This window comes from Mobula birostris, chromosome 2, assembly GCF_030028105.1.
Source record: "Mobula birostris isolate sMobBir1 chromosome 2, sMobBir1.hap1, whole genome shotgun sequence".
Classification (NCBI taxonomy): Eukaryota; Metazoa; Chordata; class Chondrichthyes; order Myliobatiformes; family Myliobatidae; genus Mobula; species Mobula birostris.
The window spans coordinates 204,986,928-205,006,723 of record NC_092371.1 but is presented as its reverse complement, the minus strand read 5'-3'; the positions used below and the strand labels follow the sequence as shown (position 1 = coordinate 205,006,723).

General features: G+C 41.1%; 1 protein-coding gene across 2 annotated transcripts; it reads right to left on the bottom strand.

Annotated features, from left to right (window-relative positions):
- Positions 1–3,624: 3,624 nt before the first annotated feature.
- ttc32 (tetratricopeptide repeat domain 32) lies at positions 3,625–19,687 on the bottom strand. 2 transcript variants are annotated; one of them, XM_072251340.1, is made up of 4 exons: positions 19,503–19,649; positions 16,599–16,762; positions 13,544–13,677; positions 3,844–3,931 (listed from the first exon to the last, which is right to left on the bottom strand). In XM_072251340.1, exons 1-3 carry the CDS (start codon positions 19,619–19,621, stop codon positions 13,553–13,555), a joined length of 408 nt encoding a protein of 135 aa, XP_072107441.1. In that variant the 5' UTR covers positions 19,622–19,649; the 3' UTR covers positions 3,844–3,931; positions 13,544–13,552. The 2 variants fall into 2 exon arrangements, with proteins under 2 accessions (XP_072107440.1, XP_072107441.1); XM_072251339.1 differs by lacking the exon at positions 13,544–13,677 and having other exon boundaries at positions 3,625–3,931; positions 19,503–19,687.
- Positions 19,688–19,796: the final 109 nt, after the last annotated feature.

The following is a 19,796-nucleotide window of genomic DNA, read 5'->3' as shown; positions in this document are numbered from 1 at the left end:
ATGATGGAATTATATGCTTTGTGGCCAAGTTTGCAGACGATACAAGGAAGGGTGGAGGGACAAGTAGCTTTGATGGAGCAGGGAGTCTGCAGAAGGACTTAGATAGATCGGAATTATGGACAACAAGTGGCAGATGGAATAGAATGCAGGGAAATATATTGTCATCCACTTTGGTAAAAGGAATAAAAGCATAGACTATTTTTCTAAATGAGGATAAAATTCAAAAATCAGAGGCACAAATGGACCTGTGAGTGCTTCAGCAGGATCCCCTGAAGGTTAACTTGGTTGAGTCAGTAGTGAGAAAGGTAAATGCAATGTTAGCATTCATTTTGAAAGGACTAGAATATAAGAGCAAGGATGTAATAATGAAGCTTTTTAAGGCATTGGCCAGACTACACTTGGGGTATTGTGAGCAGTTTTGGACCCCTTATCGAAGAAAAGATCTGCTGGTATTGGAGAAGGTCCTGAAAAGATTCATGAGAATGATTCTGGGAATGAAAGGGTTAGTGTATGAAGGGTGTTTGATGGCTTTGGGCCTGTTCTCCCTGGAGTTTAGAAGAATGAGGGGGATCTCCTGAAACCTATCAAATATTGAAAGGCCTGGGTAGGGTGAATGTGGAGAGGATCTTTCCTATTGTGGGTGAGTCTAGAAACAGAGAATCAGAATTAGATTTAATATCACCACTAGACGTCATGAAATTTGTTAACTTTGCAGCAGCAGTACAATGCAATACATAATAATAGAGAAAAAACTGAATTACAGCATAATATAGCTATAATATAAAATAGTTGAATTAAATAAGTAGTGCAAAAAATTCATACAAAAAATTAGTGAGGTAGTGTCCAAGGGTTCAGTGTTCATTCAGAAATCGGATGGCAGAGGGGAGGCAGCTGCTCCGGAATCATTGACTGTGTGCCCTCGGGCATCTATGTCTCCTCCTTGATGGTGGCAATGAGAAGAGAACATGTCTTAGATGTTGGGGATCCTTAATGATGTGCACTGCCTTTTTGGGGCATCACTCCTTGAAGATATCCTGGATACTACAGAGGCTGGTGCCCATGATGGAGCTGACAAAGTTTACTTCGATCCTGTGCTGTAGCCCCCCCCCCCCAATACCAAACAGGGATGCAGCCAGTTAGAATGCTCTCCATAGTACATATGTAGAAATCAGCAACTGTATTAAGTGGCATACCAAATTTTCTCGAGCTCCTAATGAAATATAGCTGCTGTCATGCCTTCTTTGTACTTGCATCAATATGTTGAGTCCAGGTTAGATACTCAGAAATATTGACAACTTGTAACCTGAAATTGCTCGCTCTTTCCACTTCTGGTCCCTCTGAGGACTGGTTTGTGTGCCCTCGTCTTATGCTCTATGCGCTAGGGAAATTCTAGGTAGTCTCTAGAGTAGATTACATGTCTGGCACAACATTGTGGGCCAAAGGACCTGTAATGTGCTGTAAATTTGTGTTTTATGTCCACAATCATTTCTTTTGTCTTACTGATGTTGAGTACAAGGTTATTGCTGCAACACCACTCAACTAGTTAATATATCTCTCTCTTGTACACCCTCTCGTCACCATCTGAGATTCTGCCATCAATGGTTCTACTGTCAGCAAATTTATAGATACCATTTGAGCTATGCCTAGCCACACAGTCATGGGTATAGAGAGAGTAGAGCAGTGGACTAAGCACACATACCTGATGTGCGCCAGTGTTGATTGTCAACGAGGTGGAGATGTTATTTCCGAGCTGCACAGATTAGTTAGGAAGTCGAGGATCCAAATGGAGAGGGAGGTACAGAGGCCCAGGTTTTGAAACTTTTTGATCAGAATTATAGGAACAATAATGTTAAATACTGAGCTGTAGTCAGTAAACAGCATCCTGACATAGATATTTGTATTGTCCAGGTGATCCAAGGCTGTGTGGAGAGCCAATGAGATTGTGTCTGCAATAGACCTATTGTGGTGATAGGCAAATTGCAGCGGGTTCAGATCCTTGCTGAGGCAGGGATTGATTCTAGCCAAAACCAACCTCTCAAAGCATTTCATCATCATAGATGCAAGTGCTACTGGACAATATTCATTAAGAGAGATGGGTATTTAGAACAGAAATGTAGAGGAATTTCTTTGGCTAGGGCATAGTGAATCTGTAGAACTCACTGCCACAGACCACTATGGAGGGCGTTTCTTGAGTACATTTAAAGCAAGAAGTTGATCAGTTCTTGTTTAGTCAGGGTGTCAGAGGTTATGGGGGGAAGGCAGGAGAATGGGTTGAGAGGGATAATAAAATAATCGTGATGGAATGGTAGAGCATATACAATGGGCTGAATGGCCTAACTCTGCTCCTGTCTTATAGAAATCTGTCATCTTTATTCATTCTGAATAATGAACGACAGTCACTTTTGACTCATTCCACAGATGCATTCCAAATGCCTTTACAAGCCACATAAAATACACACTGTTTATGCCTATTGGTGTGCAGATGCACCCATCTAATTTGCTTTGTGTAAACTATCATTATCACTTACATAGCTGATTAAGTAACTTTGTATACCCCATCAGTGACCCATGGTACATAGGATCAACATTGTGTGGGTTACTGTTCAAGACATGCACTATCCTGATTCAGATATATCTTTGTTATTTTCATTGTTGCTGTTAACATTATGAAACTCTTCACCTAACAGTATTGCATCTTCACCACAAATGCCGCAGCAACTCAAGAAGTTTCCTTCTCAAAGGCAACTGAGATGATCATTAAATACTGCGTTTACAAGCAACATCCACATCCCAGGAATGAAAAATCATCTCTCCTAATATTATTTTTGCCAGAAAGTTAGGCCCACTCAGTGGTTAGCATCAGCATCTGGATAACAAGCAGAGTGGCTCAGATCTTCTGTTGATTGGCAAACAACATGGGGAATCACTGATCGCTCGCCATTTGACCAAGCTGTTTAACCAGCATGCACTAGCTCCCACTGATCAGCAAGGGAGGTGTTCTGCAGTGCAAGTAGTTGGCTGCTTTCAACATTCTATCATTGTTCAAAGTTATTGAACATTGATATTTAGAGATCTTGTTATACAAGATGTACAAAACTTTAGCATGCAGGTACACATGGTAAACTGGTAGACAAATGGAAAGTTGGCCTTTGTTTGCAAGTGTTATGGAGTACAAAAGTAGGAAAGTTTTGAGGCAGCTGTACAGGTGCTCGAGTACTATGTACGGATTTGGATCCCTTATTTAAGAAAGCATACACTTGCCATGAAATCCATGCAGAAGTCAAGTAGACTGATTACTGGAACTAGAGAATTGTCTGAGGAAGGAATGTAGAATTTATAATCTTAATGAAACATAAGGGTTTGTTAAGGTAGAAAATTACTGAATTATACAACCATCATATACTGACTGGTGTTCTGGGTAAACCTAGCAGAATAACAAAGTTAGGGTGCATTTGTCAAGCAATGTCATTTCCAGGCATAAGTCTTACGGAATCCAACTGGTTAATGTTACAGATGCTGGAGAAACAGCTAGCTGACTAACAAGATGTTTTAATCTTTCTGCTGTTTTGAAGTAGAAACTGTTTTGTCTCAATTCACAAGATTCAAGTCAAGGAATAAAAATGATTGATTATATAGATACCACATTTTTATTGTATCATATTTCACAAAAGATACACAATCTGTTTAGCATTATGAGCTTTAACAATTAACATACTAAAAACAATTAAAGTAAGCAATGTTAAAAATGTACATTCAAATTATACACACACAAAACCAATGTTTGTACCCCAAGTGCCATGTCTCTAATATTCTCTACTCTCTCTCTCTTTTTTATCAATTAATGTCTGATCAAGGCTCAATCTGGCATCTTTAAAATCTGGATTCAAGGCCAATGCTTTCTTGAAGTCTTCCAATGCTTGGTCAAAAAATCCTGTAAAGGAAAATTTTACAAGTAATTTCAAATGTTTCATTTGTTAAAACCTGTAGATAATTTGCCCTTTTTCCATAACTGAACTAAATCTAAAAGTTAAAGTGCCCATTTTAATAGGAAAATATAGAACAAAAATCAGTGGAGCCAGAATTCACAAGGTGCATACTAGTGTAAGCTGATACTGCAGATAAAGCACTGACATCAAAAGACAAACTTTCCAAAAATATGCAGTGAGATATTATTGATTTTTAAAGTTCTTCATATGTAGATAGGACAACAAAGTTATATTTATTGCTAATGTGTTACTGTCTTGAGAAATCTGGTGATGCTAATCCCACAATAGCAGGATTCTGTAAATTCCAGGATATTGAACAAGTAACACTGGTGGAATTACTGTCTGTTTGTGCGTGACGTTGGAAGGAACCTCGAAAGTGCTATCTATAGCCAGATGTAGAGCATGATAATATGTTAGGGCATTTCAAGATTAAGGAAGATAGTGTTGGGTCTCTTAAAGTCCCTACGGCCTGATGCAATATAGTCCCTGTTATTCCGAGAGACAAGGGATGCAATTGATGGGGCCTTGATCAATATGTTTTATGTGCTCTCTAGCCAAAGGTGAAGTCCCAGGGGACTGCCGAGTAGCTACTGTTGTTCCTTTATTCATGGGGAAATAGGACTGATCCTAGAAACTGTGGTAGGGATACTATGAGAGAAGATTCTTAGCGATAGGATTTATAAGCATGGACTAATGAGGGACAGTCAGCATGCTTTGTGTGGAGCAAGTCATGTCTTACTAACTTGACTGAAATTTTCCAAGCAGGTCACCAAAGTGGTTGATGAGGCTAGAGCTGCGGATATCTTCTACATGGATTTTAGCAAGGCATTTGTCAAAAACCCTCATGGTAAACTCATCCAGATTAGAAAACAGTGGATCCATGGTAACATAGAAACATAGAAAATAGGTGCAGGAGTAGGCCATTCGGCCCTTCGAGCCTGCACCGCCATTTATTATGATCATAGCTGATCATTCAACTCAGAACCCCGCCCCAGCCTTCCCTCCATACCCCCTGATCCCCGTAGCCACAAGGGCCATATCTAACTCCCTCTTAAATATAGCCAATGAACTGGTCTCAACTGTTTCCTGTGGCAGAGAATTCCACAGATTCACCACTCCCTGTGTGAAGAAGTTTTTCCTAATCTCGGTCCTAAAAGGCTTCCCCTTTATCCTCAAACTGTGGCCCCTTGTTCTGGACTTCCCCAACATCGGGAACAATCTTCCTGCATCTAGCCTGTCCAATCCCTTTAGGATTTTATACATTTCAATCAGATCCCCCCTCAATCTTCTAAATTCCAACAAGTACAAGCCCAGTTCATCCAGTCTTTCTTCATATGAAAGTCCTGCCATCCCAGGAATCAATCTGGTGAACCTTCTTTGTACTCCCTCTATGGCAAGGACGCCTTTCCTCAGATTAGGGGACCAAAACTGCACACAATACTCCAGGTGTGGTCTCACCAAGGCCTTGTACAATTGCAGTAGTACCTCCCTGCTCCTGTACTCGAATCCTCTCGCTATAAATGCCAGCGTACCATTCGCCTTTTTCACCGCCTGCTGTACCTGCATGCCCACTTTCAATGACTGGTGTATAATGACACCCAGGTCTCGTTGCACCTCCCCTTTTCCTAATTGGCCACCATTCAGATAATAATCTGTTTTCCTATTTTTGCCACCAAAGTGGATAACTTCACATTTATCCACATTAAATTGCATCTGCCATGAATTTGCCCACTCACCCAACCTATTCAAGTCACTCTGCATCCTCTCAGCATCCTCCTCACAGCTAACACTGCCACCCAGCTTCGTGTCATCCGCAAACTTGGAGATGCTGCATTTAATTCCCTCATCCAAGTCATTAATATATATTGTAAACAACTGGGGTCCCAGCACTGAGCCTTGCGGTACCCCACTAGTCACTGCCTGCCATTCTGAAAAGGTCCCGTTTATTCCCACTCTTTGCTTCCTGTCTGCCAACCAATTTTCTATCCACATCAATACCGTATCCCCAATACCGTGTGCTTTAAGTTTGCGCACTAATCTCCTGTGTGGGACCTGGTCAAAAGCCTTTTGAAAATCCAAATATACTGCATCCACTAGTTCTCCCTGATCCACTCTACTAGTTACCTCCTCAAAAAATTCTATGAGATTCGTCAGACTTGATTTTCCCTTCACAAATCCATGCTGACTTTGTCTGATGATTTCACCGCTTTCCAAATGTGCTGTTATCACATCTCTGATAACTGACTCCAGCAGTTTCCCCACCACCGACGTTAAGCTAACCGGTCTATAATTCCCCGGTTTCTCTCTCCCTCCTTTTTTAAAAAGTGGGGTTACATTAGCCACCCTCCAATCCTCAGGAACTAGTCCAGAATCTAACGAGTTTTGAAGAATTATCACTAATGCATCCACTATTTCTTGGGCTACTTCCTTAAGCACTCTAGGATGCAGACCATCTGGCCCTGGGGATTTATCTGCCTTCAATCCCTTCAATTTACCTAACACCACTTCCCTACTAACATGTATTTCGCTCAGTTCCTCCATCTCACTGGACCCTCTGTCCCCTACTATTTCTGGAAGATTATTTATGTCCTCCTTAGTGAAGACAGAACCAAAGTAATTATTCAATTGGTCTGCCATGTCCTTGCTCCCCATAATCAATTCACCTGTTTCTGTCTGCAGGGGACCTACATTTGTCTTTACCAGTCTTTTCCTTTTTACATATCTATAAAAGCTTTTACAGTCAGGTTTTATGTTCCCTGCCAGTTTTCTCTCATAATCTTTTTTCCCCTTCCTAATTAAGCCCTTTGTCCTCCTCTGCTGAACTCTGAATTTCTCCCAGTCCTCAGGTGAGCCACTTTTTCTGGCTAATTTGTATGCTTCTTCTTTGGAATTGATACTATCCCTAATTTCTCATCAGCCACGGGTGCACTACCTTCCTTGATTTATTCTTTTGCCAAACTGGGATGAACAATTGTTGTTGTTCATCCATGCAACCTTTAAATGCTTGCCATTGCATATCCACCGTCAATCCTTTAAGTGTCATTTGCCAGTCTATCTTAGCTAATTCACGTCTCATACCTTCAAAGTTACCCCTCTTTAAGTTCAGAACCTTTGTTTCTGAATTAACTATGTCACTCTCCATCTTAATGAAGAATTCCACCATATTATGGTCACTCTTACCCAAGGGGCCTCTCACGACAAGATTGCTAATTAACCCTTCCTCATTGCTCAAAACCCAGTCCAGAATGGCCTGCTCTCTAGTTGGTTCCTCGACATGTTGGTTCAAAAAACCATCCCGCATACATTCCAAGAAATCCTCTTCCTCAGCACCTTTACCAATTTGGTTCACCCAATCTACATGTAGATTGAAGTCACCCATTATAACTACTGTTCCTTTATTGCACACATTTCTAATTTCCTGTTTAATACCATCTCCGACCTCACTACTACTGTTAGGTGGCCTGTACACAACTCCCACCAGCTTCTTCTGCCCCTTAGTGTTACGCAGCTCTACCCATATCGATTCCACATCTTCCCGGCTTATGTCCTTCCTTTCTATTGTGTTAATCTCTTCTTTAACCAGCAACGCCACCCCACCTCCCCTTCCTTCATGTCTATCCCTCCTGAATATTGAATATCCCTGAACGTTGAGCTCCCATCCTTGGTCACCCTGGAGCCATGTCTCTGTGATCCCAACTATATCATAATCATTAATAACAATCTGCACTTTCAATTCATCCACCTTATTACGAATGCTCCTTGCACTGACACACAAAGCCTTCAGGCGCTCTTTTACAACTCTCTTAGCCCTTATACAATTATGCTGAAAAGTGGCCCTTTTTAATGCTTGCCCTGGATTTGTCGGCCTGCCACTTTCACTTTTCTCCTTAGTACTTTTTGCTTCTACCCTCACTTTACACCCCTCTGTCTCTCTGCACTGGTTCCCATCCCCCTGTTGTGAACTAACCTCCTCACGCCTAGCCTCTTTAATTTGATTCCCACCCCCCCAACCATTCTAGTTTAAAGTCACCTCAGTAGCCCTCGCTAATCTCCCTGCCAGGATATTGGTCCCCCTAGGATTCAAGTGTAACCCGTCCTTTTTGTACAGGTCACGCCTGCGCCAAAAGAGGTCCCAATGATCCAAAAACTTGAATCCCTGCCCCCTGCTCCAATCCCTCAGCCACGCATTTATCCTCCACCTCATCGCATTCCTACTCTCACTGTCGCGTGGCACAGGCAGTAATCCCGAGATTACTACCTTTGCGGTCCTTTTTCTCAACTCCCTTCCTAGCTCCCTATATTCTCCTTTCAGGACCTCATCCCTTTTCCTACCTATGTCATTGGTACCTATATGTACCACGACCTCTGGCTCCTCACCCTCCCACTTCAGGATATCTTGGACACGATCAGAAATATCCTGGACCCTGGCACCAGGGAGGCAAACTACCATCCAGGTCTCTGGACTGCGTCCACAGAATCGCCTATCTGACCCCCTTACTATCGAGTCCCCTATCACAACTGCCCTCCTCTTCCTTGCCCTACCCTTCTGAGCTACAGGGCCAGACTCTGTGCCGGAGGCACGGCCACTGTCGCTTCCCCCGGGTAAGCTGTCCCCCCCAACAGTACTCAAACAGGAGTACCTATTGTTAAGGGGCGCAGCCACCGGGTTACTCCCTATTACCTGACTCTTCCCCTTCCTCCTCCTAACCGTGACCCACTTGTCTGCCTCCCGTGGCCCGGCGTGACCACCTGCCTGCAACTTCTCTCTATCACCTCCTCACTCTCCCTGACCAGACGAAGGTCATCGAGCTGCAGCTCCAGTTCCGTAACGTGGTGAGCTATTTGCATTCAGAATTGGCTGGCCCACAGAAGCCGGAGGGTAGTGATGAATAGGTGTTATTCGGGCTAGAGGTCTGTGACTAATGGAGTTTCACTAGGAGCTCTGCTGTTTATGATACTGGTAAATGACAGATGAAAACATAAACAGGAAGGTTAGTACATTTTCAGGATGACACAAAGGTTAGTGGCATTTTTTGATGGTGTAGAAGTTTCCCATATACAAGGGCAGGGAAAGGACAGATAAAAGAATAATTTGGCTAAGTATTAGGTGTGGTATTTTGGTAAATCAAATGTAAAAGGAAAGGGGTACTTGGAAGCCCATGATAAAATAGACTGAAGTCAGCATAGTTTCCTTAAGGGAGATTTTGCTTGACAAATCTGTTGGAATTCTTTGAGAAAGTAATTTCACAACACATGCTGGTGATAATAAATCTGATTCTGATTCTGAAGCAAACTAAACAAACAAGAATTAGTGTACCTCTTCCTATGGATGCTGCCTGGCCTGTTGCGTTCACCAGCATTTTTTGTGTGTGTTGCTTGGATTTCCAGCATCTGCGGATTTCCAGCATCTGCAGATTTCCTCGTTTTTGCAAAGAATTAGTGAATTTTTATTTGGATTTTCAGAAGGCCTTTGACAAGGTACTGCGCATGAGGTTGATAGAGGAAATAGGAGCCTACAATATAGAGGAAAGGAACCAGTATGGACAGAAGATTAATTGACTAGCAGAATGCAAAGAACGGGAATAAAGTGGGCCTTTTCTGGTTAGCTGCTAGCAACTAGTGCTGTCCTGCAGGGGTCAGTGTTAAGTCAGCCATTTTTCACATTATATGCTGATGATTAGGATGAGATAGTAAATTGGATTAGACTTTGGCTTTTTGGGAGAAGCCAGGGCCTGGTAATAAAGGGTTGCCTCTCTGACTGTGCGGCAGGAATTGGTGCTGGGTCCTTTGTTGTTTGTCATCTATATCAATGATTGGGATGATAATGTGGTTAACTGGATCAACAAATTTGCAGATGACATCAAGATTGGATGTGTAGTGGACAGTAAGGAAGACTGTCATGGCTTGCAGAGGGATCTGCATCAGATGGAAGAAATAGGCAGAAAAATGGCAGATGGAATTTAATATAGACAAGTGCGAGGTTTTGCACTTCTGTAGGACCAGCCGGGGATGTCTTACATAGAGAATGGTACAGCATTGAAGAGTGTGGTAGAACAAAGGGATCTGGAAATACAGGTCTATAATTCATTGAAAGTGTCAACACAGAGAGAGGATCATAAAGAAAGCTTTTAGCATATCGGCCTTCATAAATCAATATACTGAGTACATGAGATAGGGTGTCAAGTTGAAGTTGTATAAGATATTGGTGAGGACTAATTTGGAGTATTGTGCGCATTGTTGGTCACCTACCTACAGGAAAGATGTAAACAAAATTGAAAGAGTACGAAGAAAATTAACAAGGATGTTGCCGGGTCTGCAGGACCTGAGTTTTTAGGAAAAATTGAATAGGTTAGGTCTGTATTCTTTAGAACATAGAAGTTTGAGGGGAGATTTGATAGAGGTATACAGATAGGGTAAATGCAAGCAGGCTTTTGCCATTGAGGTTGTGTGAGAGTACAACTTGAGGTCATGTGTTAAGGGAGAAGTTTAAGAGGAACATGAAGGGAAACTTCTTCACTCAGAGAGTTGTGAGAGTGTGGAATGATCTGCCAGTACTAGTTGCTACATGGAAGCGTGATTTCAACATTTAAGAGAAGTTTGGACAGGTACATGAATAGTGGGGATATGGTCCCGGTGCATGTCGATCGGAGCAGGCAGTTTAAATGCTTTCAGCATGGACTAGATGGGACGAAGGGCCTATTTCTGTGCTGCATTTCTCTTTGACTCTATGAAAGAATTGACGGCTTTGTAGCTACGTTTGTGAAGGTGAAGGTCATGTTGAAGAATCGGAGTCTGCAGAAGAACGTGGACAGATTGGGAGAATAGGCAATAAAAAGTAGGAAAGTGTATGATCATGTACTTTAGTACAATTAATAAAGACAAAGACTATTTTCTTAATGTGGGAGAGAATTCACAAATCAGCAGTGCAGAGAATTTGGAGTTAACTTGCATGTTGAATTAATAGTAAGGAAGCCACATGCAATTGAAATATTAATTTCAAGTGGAGTACTATACAAAATCAAGGTTGTACTGCTTAAGTCTTAAGATGTTGGTCACACCACTTCTGGCGTATGATGAATAGCCTTGGATCCTATATCAAAGAAAGTATGTGCTGGTGTTGAAGAGAGTCCAAAAGAAATTTACAAGAATAATCTCAGGGGTGAAAGGGTCAACATATGAGAAGCATGTGATGCCTCTGGATCTGTACTTGCTGGAGTTTCTAAGTATGAGGGGAGGGAGAATATCTCATTAAAACCTACTGAATTTTTAAAGGCCTAGATGGAGTGGATGTGGAAGGAAATGTTTCCAGTAGTGGGAGAGCTTAGAAAGAGAAGGCACAGACTCTGAATAAAAGGACCCTTTAGAACAGAGATGAGGAGGAATTTCTTTAACCAGAGGGTGGTAAATCTAAGGAATTCATTGCCACAGATGGGTACATTTAAAGGGAAGGTTGATAGCTTTTTGATTAGTAATAATATGAAAGATTAATGGGAGAAGACTGGAGAATGGGGTTGGGAAGAAAATAAATTAGCTATGATCAAATGGCAGAGCATACTTGATGAGCCAGATGGCCTAATTCTGCTTCTGTGTCTTATGATCCTATGCAAAGTACAGCATTAATAGCAGGATCCTTATCACCATGTGGGGTATAAGTCAATCATTCCCTGAAAGTGGCTGCACAAGTTGATAGGTTGGTAAAGAAGATATGTGGTATGCCGGTCTTTATTAGTTGAGGCACCGAGATCAAGTGTAAGGAAGTTATATTGCAGCTATATAAAATTCTGGTTAGGCCATATATGGAGTACTGTATTCAATTCTGGTTGGCCCAATACGGGAAAGATGTGGAGGCCATGGGAAAGAGGTTTACCAGGGTGCTATTTGGATTAGAGGGCATGTGTTATAAGGAAATGTTGGACAAACTAGAATGTTCTCTGGAGCAGTGGAGGCTGCTGGGAAACTTGGCAGAAGTTTACAAAATTATGAGAGATATAGTTAGACAGCCAGTATTGTTTTTCCAGGGTTGATGTGTGTAATACTAGAGGACGTGTGGGGCAAGTGTTTTTGACACAGAGTGTAGGTGCTTGGAATGTGTTGCCAGCAGTCATGGTGAGGCTGATGGGCTAAGGGCATTTAAAAAGCTTTTAGATATGCACAGGTATGTGCAGAGAATAGAGGGATATGGACCTGAGCAGGCAGAAGAGATTAGGCATCATTAGGTTAATTAGTTTGGCACAATATTGTGCACTGAAGAGCCTGTCCCTGTACTATACTATTCGATCTTCTATGCAGCTAAACACAATTTAAAGGAAGATCACATTAAACAATGACTTTTAAATGAAACTGCAGAAATAGTGTCATGAAACAGACATTTTAAAAGTTATAGCTTGAGAATTAAAATGGTGTAATTCCAACTTTGATACAAACTTCCACTCTTATTGTTACTCAAACCACCCGCTCCCCCACCCCCCCCCCGCCACTTTACTTTCACTGGGTGGCTGATTACAGACTTCTGTCTCGCCTCTAGATGGCAGACTGCACATATAGGCAGGTTAGGCAGGTTTGGTCCTGCATTATATAGGTATAAATTAATTCTATGGATGCCAACAGAGGGCTATATTGTAAAATCATAATAAGGCTTGGAAGAGTGAAAGCAAAAAAAAACTGGAAATTAAGAAATGTTGACTTTGGAACTCCAAAGTGTTCAATGACTAAATGAAAGTGATGTGTAAAAGAAACTACAATTTACAAGGACTCAAAAGAATGAATAAACATTCTCAAAGCACTGATAATGTAGAAAAGGAAGATAATCAAGTTGAATATATTTTGAGCAAACACCAGGGGAAAATGTTGAGAGAGGCCAAGATCAAAGAAATATTGGAGGAAAACAGGAAGGCAGTGACAGATATAGTGAAAGCTACAGATGATTAAACTGTCATTTCAACAAGTTATAACTTTTTTGTTGTCTCAAGTACTAAACAGCTGTTGAAGAGCTTTCTTGATATGAGAATTTATTACATCATGGATCAAATTATGCTTTATACAAGTTATGAAGAGTTTAAAATAATGTAGGAAGTTGACCATTTTGGATTCAGGTTCAGCAAAGCAATATGCGAGTTCCATTTAGAACGAGAACAAGAGATGGCAGCAGTAAGTGTGGAGTGATTAAAATGAAGGCTGTTTCTCGCACTGGAGGCCAGTGACCAGTGGTTTGCTGCAGGGACTAGTGATGGGTGCACTATTGTTTGTCATCTATATTAATGACTTGAATATCAATGTTGTGAACATGGTCAACAAGTTTGCGGATAACACTAAATTTGGTGGTACAGTGGATGTGAAAAGGGTTATCCTGGCTTACAAGGGGATCTAGAGCAATTTGAGAAGTAGGCCAGAGAATGGCAAATAGAATTTAACTCAGTCAAATCAGGGCAGGACTTTCACAGTAAATAGTAGGCTGTAAAAAGTGTAGAACAAAAAGACATAAGGGTACAGGAACATAATTCCCTAAAAGTGGAGGCACAAGTAGACAGCATAGTGAATAATACATTTGGTTCACTTGCCTTCATCTATCACAGCACTGAGTTCCAGAGCTGGGACACCATGGTACAACTATACAAGACATCAGTGAGACTGCACTTGGAATATTGTGCAACACACTCAAAATGCTGGAGGAATTCAGCAGATCTGGCGGCATCTAAGGAAGGGAATAAATAGTCAATGTTTTGGACCAAGTCCCTTCATCAGGATAATCATTGTGTGCCATTTTGGTCACCTGTGTATAGGAAGGATGTCATTAAGCCAGAAATTATACAGAATAGACTGGACAGACAGGACAGCTTTTTCCCTGGAGTACAGGAGGCCGCATGTGGTAACCTTTATAAATCATGAGGCATACAGATAAGGTGAATAGCCACAGAGTTTTTCACAGTATAGAGGAGTCTAAAACTAGATGGCATAAATTAGAGGAGAAGCAGTTAAAATATATCTGAGAAGCAATTTCTGCCCTAATTTTTTTAAGAGTTGATGAGTATCTAGAACAAGCTTCTAGAAGAAGCAGTAACACACATCAAAGTTGCTGGTGAACGTAGCAGGCCAGGCAGCAACTTTGACATGTTGCTTGAATTTCCAGCATCTGCAGAATTCCTCGTGTTTGAGAAGAAGCAGTAGTTGGGTACAATTACATTGTTTAAAAGACATTTAGACAAGTCCTTGAACAGGAAATGTTTAGGGGGATCTGGGTCAAAAGACTCGGTCTGTGAGGACTGTTTAATTCTAAGTGATACATTTAGCAATTCCACCATTGGTAAATGGTGAAAGTAACACAGCCAAGAAAGTAATTCATTCTTTCTATACATACCTCTTACAAATTTCTTTTGAAATCTTTCTGGTAGATGTGCGTTCTCATCCTTCACATTATCAACTAATGTCCAACATTTTCTAGCAATTTAGTTGTTTCAGAAAAACCTCCATAATTACTGCATAAAAGTTTTTCTTAATTCCTTTTGGTGGTTGGAGACCAAATCTCCAGTCATCTGTGGACACCCAGTTACCGAAGCAAATTGTTTTTTTGCAATGCCTTCTTGGAAACGACAATACTGCCTGCAAAGTTTGGGAACCCCCGGTCAAAATTGCTGTTACTGTGAATAGTTAAGTGAGTAGAAGATGAACTGATCTCCAAAAGTCATAAAGTTAAAGATGAAACATCCTTTTCAACATTTTAAACAAGATTAGTGTATTATTTTTGTTTTATTTTATCAGCAGCCATGGGCTCCTCTAAGCAGCTGCCTAGCACTCTGAAAATTAAAATAAATGATACCCACAAAGCAGGAGAAAACTATAAGAAGATAGCAAAGCATTTTTAGGTAGCCGTTTCCTCAGTTCGTAATGTAATTAAGAAACGGCAGTTAACAGGAATGGTGGAGGTCAAGTTGAGGTCTGGAAGGCCAAGAAAAGTTTCCGAGACAACTGCTCGTAGGATTGCTAGAAAGGCAAAACCCCTGTTTGACTGCAAAAGACCTTCAGGAAGATTTATCAGACTCTGGAGTGGTGGTGCACTGTTCTATTGTGCAGCGACACCTGCACAAATATGACCTTCGTGGAAGAGTCATCAGAAGAAAACCTTTCCTACGTCCTCACCACAAAATTTAGTGTCAGAAGTTTGCAAAGGAATATCTAAACAAGCCTGATGCATTTTGGAAACAAGTCCTGTGGACTGATGAAGTTGAAATAGAACTTTTTGGCCGCAATGAGCAAAGGTATGTTTGTAGAAAAAAGGGTGCAGAATTTCATGAAAAGAACACCTCTCCAACTGTTAAGCATGGGATGGATCGATCATGCTTTGGGCTTGTGTTTCAGCCAGTGGCACGGGGAACATTTCACTGGTAGAGGGAAGAATGAATTCAATTAAATACCAGCAAATTCTGGAAGCAAACATCACACCGTCTGTAAAAAAAGCTGCCGATGAAAAGAGGCTGGCTTCTACAACAGGATAATGATCCTAAAAACACCTCAAAATCCACAATGGACTACCTCAAGTTTTCCCATGGCCCTCATAGTCTCCCGACCTAAACATTATCGAAAATCTGTGGATAGACCTCAAAAGAGCAGTGCATGCAAGATGGCCCAAGAATCTCACAGAACTAGAAGCCTTTTGCAAGGAAGAATGGGCAAAAATCCCCCAAACAAGAATTGAAAGACCCTTAGCTGGCTACAGAAACAGTTTACAAGCTGTGATACTTGCCAAAGGGGGTGTTACTAAGTACTGACCATGCAGGGTGCCCAAACTTTTATTTTGGGGCTTTTCCTTTTTTGTTATTTTGAAACTGTAAAAGATGGAAATAAGAAAGTAATCTTGCTTAAAATATTAAAGAAATGTGTCATCTTTAACTTTATGCCTTTTGGAAATCAGGTCATCTTTTACTCGCTTAGCTATTCACAGTAACAGAAATTTTGACTGGAGTGCCCAAACTTTTGCATGTCACTGTATATATATTGGATGTGTTTGCGCTTTCAGAAGTCCACTGAGAAATTTGTAAACCGAATCACCCATACACATGCCTAGAATGTCTTCTTCCTCAAGTATCTCTGAAGTAAGAACTTGTATCAGGTCAGTCTGTCTAAATGAAAGGACTATAAAGTGCTCTCTCAAAGCCTCTAATTGTGTGGATGTTGAGACTTCTAGGAAGTGGTGAGGCAATTAAGCAGGTGTTCACTATTTTGACCAGGTAACCATAAGGTGGAATTTAATTTTAAATTGAATAGTTCCTAAACTACTTGTTTATGGAATTGCTAAAGGGGGTATAATTGATAAAATCACACTTTCTCATTTCACATTGATGAGGCTAATTACTGAAGGCCTTTGCTGAGTCTCAGTCTAAGTAGATCTCAGCCAACACCTAGATAAAGGTTCAAGATTCTGAAGGCAGCAGAGAATTTACCTGAAAAGTAGTCAAGAACACAAGTTTTCACCATGATTATGACCAGCATGATTGTAAGTACTGTACATTGCAACACATATTAAAGATCAGAATTTAAAGGTAGATATTGATGATAAAACAGATGTAATGTTAATTCTCTATTATGGAAATACGCATAGACTAAAAAGAAAAGCATTACCTAATCTATATTTTATTAGTCCTCGATTATAATATGGAACTTCAAAATCTTCCTTGTTTTCAATTGCTAATGTGTAATCATCCATAGCTTCGTAAAAGTCTACTCCCAAGTACTTGATTTGGCCTCTGTTGTTGTACGCTTTAGCCAAGTCCTGAGCACATTTGCTGGACAACAAAAAAGAGTACTACATGTTACACAAATGTTATTAACACCAATCTTATGCTCTGATTTTAAATTGTTACTGGCTCTAATATGATATACAGCACAAGGCTGAATATTAACTCTCTGCTTCCTGTGAGTAAAATAACTCAGAAAATGACAATTTACATCTTAAGTGCAACCTTTGTGAACCAGAATACTGTATAAACAACTGCACTAGTAATCAAGGAATGCCAATATTTATTCTACTTGGTGTGTGGTGAGCTGTGAGTTGGAATGAAAAATGAAATTGAATTCTATGAGTGTGAAAGGCTAAAAACTTGAAATGTAGAGTGCTGGAAATACTCATCTGTTAAGGATGAGTTAATATTACAAGTATTGGGAAAGTTTGCAATATGAAGCCAGGCAGCATTGCAGACAATAGCACATTCCTTCCCAATAAGCTTAATGCACTCTGTGCACTTTCTGAACAAAGGGGGATTAGAATGTCACCACCACCTCAACAGTGTTTGCAGATGCACTGTTTGCAGATATTTTTAACCTCTCCCTGGTTGAATCTGAGGATCTTACTTAAGAGCACTATCATCCCAATATTTAAGAAAAACAAGATGATGTGCCTTAATGGTGAACACCCAGTGGCTCAACATCCACTGTTATGAAGTGCTTTGAGAGGCTGGTCATTGCACATGTTAACTCCAACCTCAAACCATTGCAATTTGCCAAATGCCAAAACAGGTCTACAGGAGACACCATGTCCCCCTCGCCCTGGATTCATCATTGGAATAATGGGACATTAAAGATGCATATATTTGACTTTTCATTGCATACAGTTCTGCCTTCATTTTAATTCCAAGCAAATTCATCTCCAGACTCCTATACCTAGGGTTCAGCACCTCCCTTTGCAACCAGATCCTTGACTTCTGACCAATAAACCACAATCGGTAAGAATAGGCAGCAACACCTCTGACATGGTTATCTTCAACATTGGTGCCCTACAAGGCTGTGTCCTCAGCCCTCTATTCTACTCTACTCTACTCCCTATACATTTACAACTGTGTGGCCACATTCTGGTCTAACTGCATCCTCACATTTGCAGATGATAGCACCAAGTGAGCTGTATCTCAAATAACAATGAGTCTGTCTGTCTGTATCTTGTTTTACGGCGGTCGGCATCCAGCTTAATGGTGCATTACCGCAACCCTCTGCTCCGGAATGTGCACTAGACATATATTCTAAATCCCAACAATGAGTCAGAGTGCAGGAAGGAAGTGACAAGGTGTCATGACAACACTCCCTCCTTCAATGTCAACAAAAACAAAGGAGCAGGTTATTGACTTCAGGAAGGTGGGGGGTGGTGAGCATGCTCCCAGTTACAGCAGGAGGGTGAAGAAATTTGGTATGTCCTTCTTGACTCTTATTGATGCACCACAGAGAGCATCCTGTCCATTTGTATTATAATGAACTGCTCTGCCTTCATTACAAGAAACTGCAGGGAACTGTGGACACAGCTCAGCCCGTCACAGAGCCAGCCTCCCCTGCTTGGTCTGTATCCATATTTTTTTCATTTCCTCAATAAAGCAGTCACCAAAATCAAATACCCACCCACCCCAACATTCTCTCAATCCTGGCCCCCAAACAGGCAGAAGATACAAAAGCCTGAAAGCACATATCAGGCTCTGGAACAGCTTATTATTATAAGACTATTGATTAGTTCCCTATGATGGTAAGATGGGCTCTTGAATTCACAATTCACCTCATCAAGATCTTGTACCTTACTCTTTTTCAGTAACCCTCTATTCCACACTTTTTGTTCAGCACTCTGCTATACAGAATTAAACTTTATTCTGCATAACCTCAATGCATTGTTGTAATAAATTAATCTGTATGATCTTCACTATACCTCAATACCTATAACAATAATAACCCACATTTAACAACCTGGGTTGGAAGTACAGGAGTACAGGGACAGAGAAAGAGGTTGGATAGGCTGGGACTTGATTACTTAGGAGGCTTCTTAAAATAATGACGGGGCATAAATAAGATGGATGACTATTGTCATTTTCTTCTAGGGTAACAAGTCTAAAATTAGAGGACAGAAATTATGGGGGGGGGTATATGTAAGAAGTTGACCCACGTAAGTTGTGGAGGCGGCTTCAATTATAATGTTTAAATTGCATTCTAACAGCTATATGGCCAGAAAAAGTTTAGAATTTCATGTGCCAAACGCGAGCAAATAGGAGTAGCTCGGTGAGTAAGGACGAGCTGGGCCGAAGAGCCCAGTTCCGAACTGTACAGTCCTGTTAAGTCATTAAAATTGTGCAAGAGGAGAATAATGGGCAAGTGGTCACGGTGGTGAAAATGAAACTGGTAAACAAACTGAGACTAGGGCCCATGATTCTGTATGTAAGACAGTGTTCAACAAAACTGACTGTTGCTCATCCGGATCAATAGGGAGTTCACTGAAAGCCCGTGCTTTTGATTAACGTTGGCCTGAAAGGCACGTCGAATAATCACAAAGACCTTTCACTGGAAGGGGGTAATTCTGTAAGATATTAAGTGGCTGTGCATTGACTTGATTCACTACCGGTGTGTTTTTTATTGTTGCTGTATCACTAATCACATCCGGTCTGTAAAATGCAGAGAGGTCCGACGGAAAGGCCCGATCAGTATTCTGGCCTCTCGCTGCCGCTGTTATTAAAACCTCCATCAATTCCATGACGGGAATGTGCTCAGATCTACACTCACTGTTTCTGGTGCCCTTCCATGCACATGTGAATGAATTCAGTGTAACATTCTTCCGCCGTTCTGAAGTTCTGCTGCTGGAACTGCGTGTCCGCCTTTGCCAGGACAGCCCGACACTCCATGGCGCACAAGGCAGGCTGTGTAATCACTTCACCCGAGCACAGACCCGCCCCCGGGGCGTTGCGCATTTAAACAGTCCGTAGTTGACTGGGGTGGCGAGGAAACTGATATTTTGAAGACTTGATGTATTTCATCACAAAAATGTTTTTCAATTATTTAGCATGTTTAATTGTAACA

Excerpts from the sequence above, each read along its gene's own strand:
- ttc32 (XM_072251339.1), bottom strand. The coding sequence starts at position 19,687 with ATGCGCAACGCCCCGGGGGCGGGTCTGTGCTCGGGTGAAGTGATTACA. Across the intron at positions 16,763-19,502 it reads ATGGAAGGGCACCAGAAACA|CAAATGTGCTCAGGACTTGG; the intron begins GTGAGTGTAGAT and ends TTTGTTGTCCAG. Across the intron at positions 3,932-16,598 it reads ACTAATAAAATATAGATTAG|GATTTTTTGACCAAGCATTG; the intron begins GTAATGCTTTTC and ends TTTCCTTTACAG.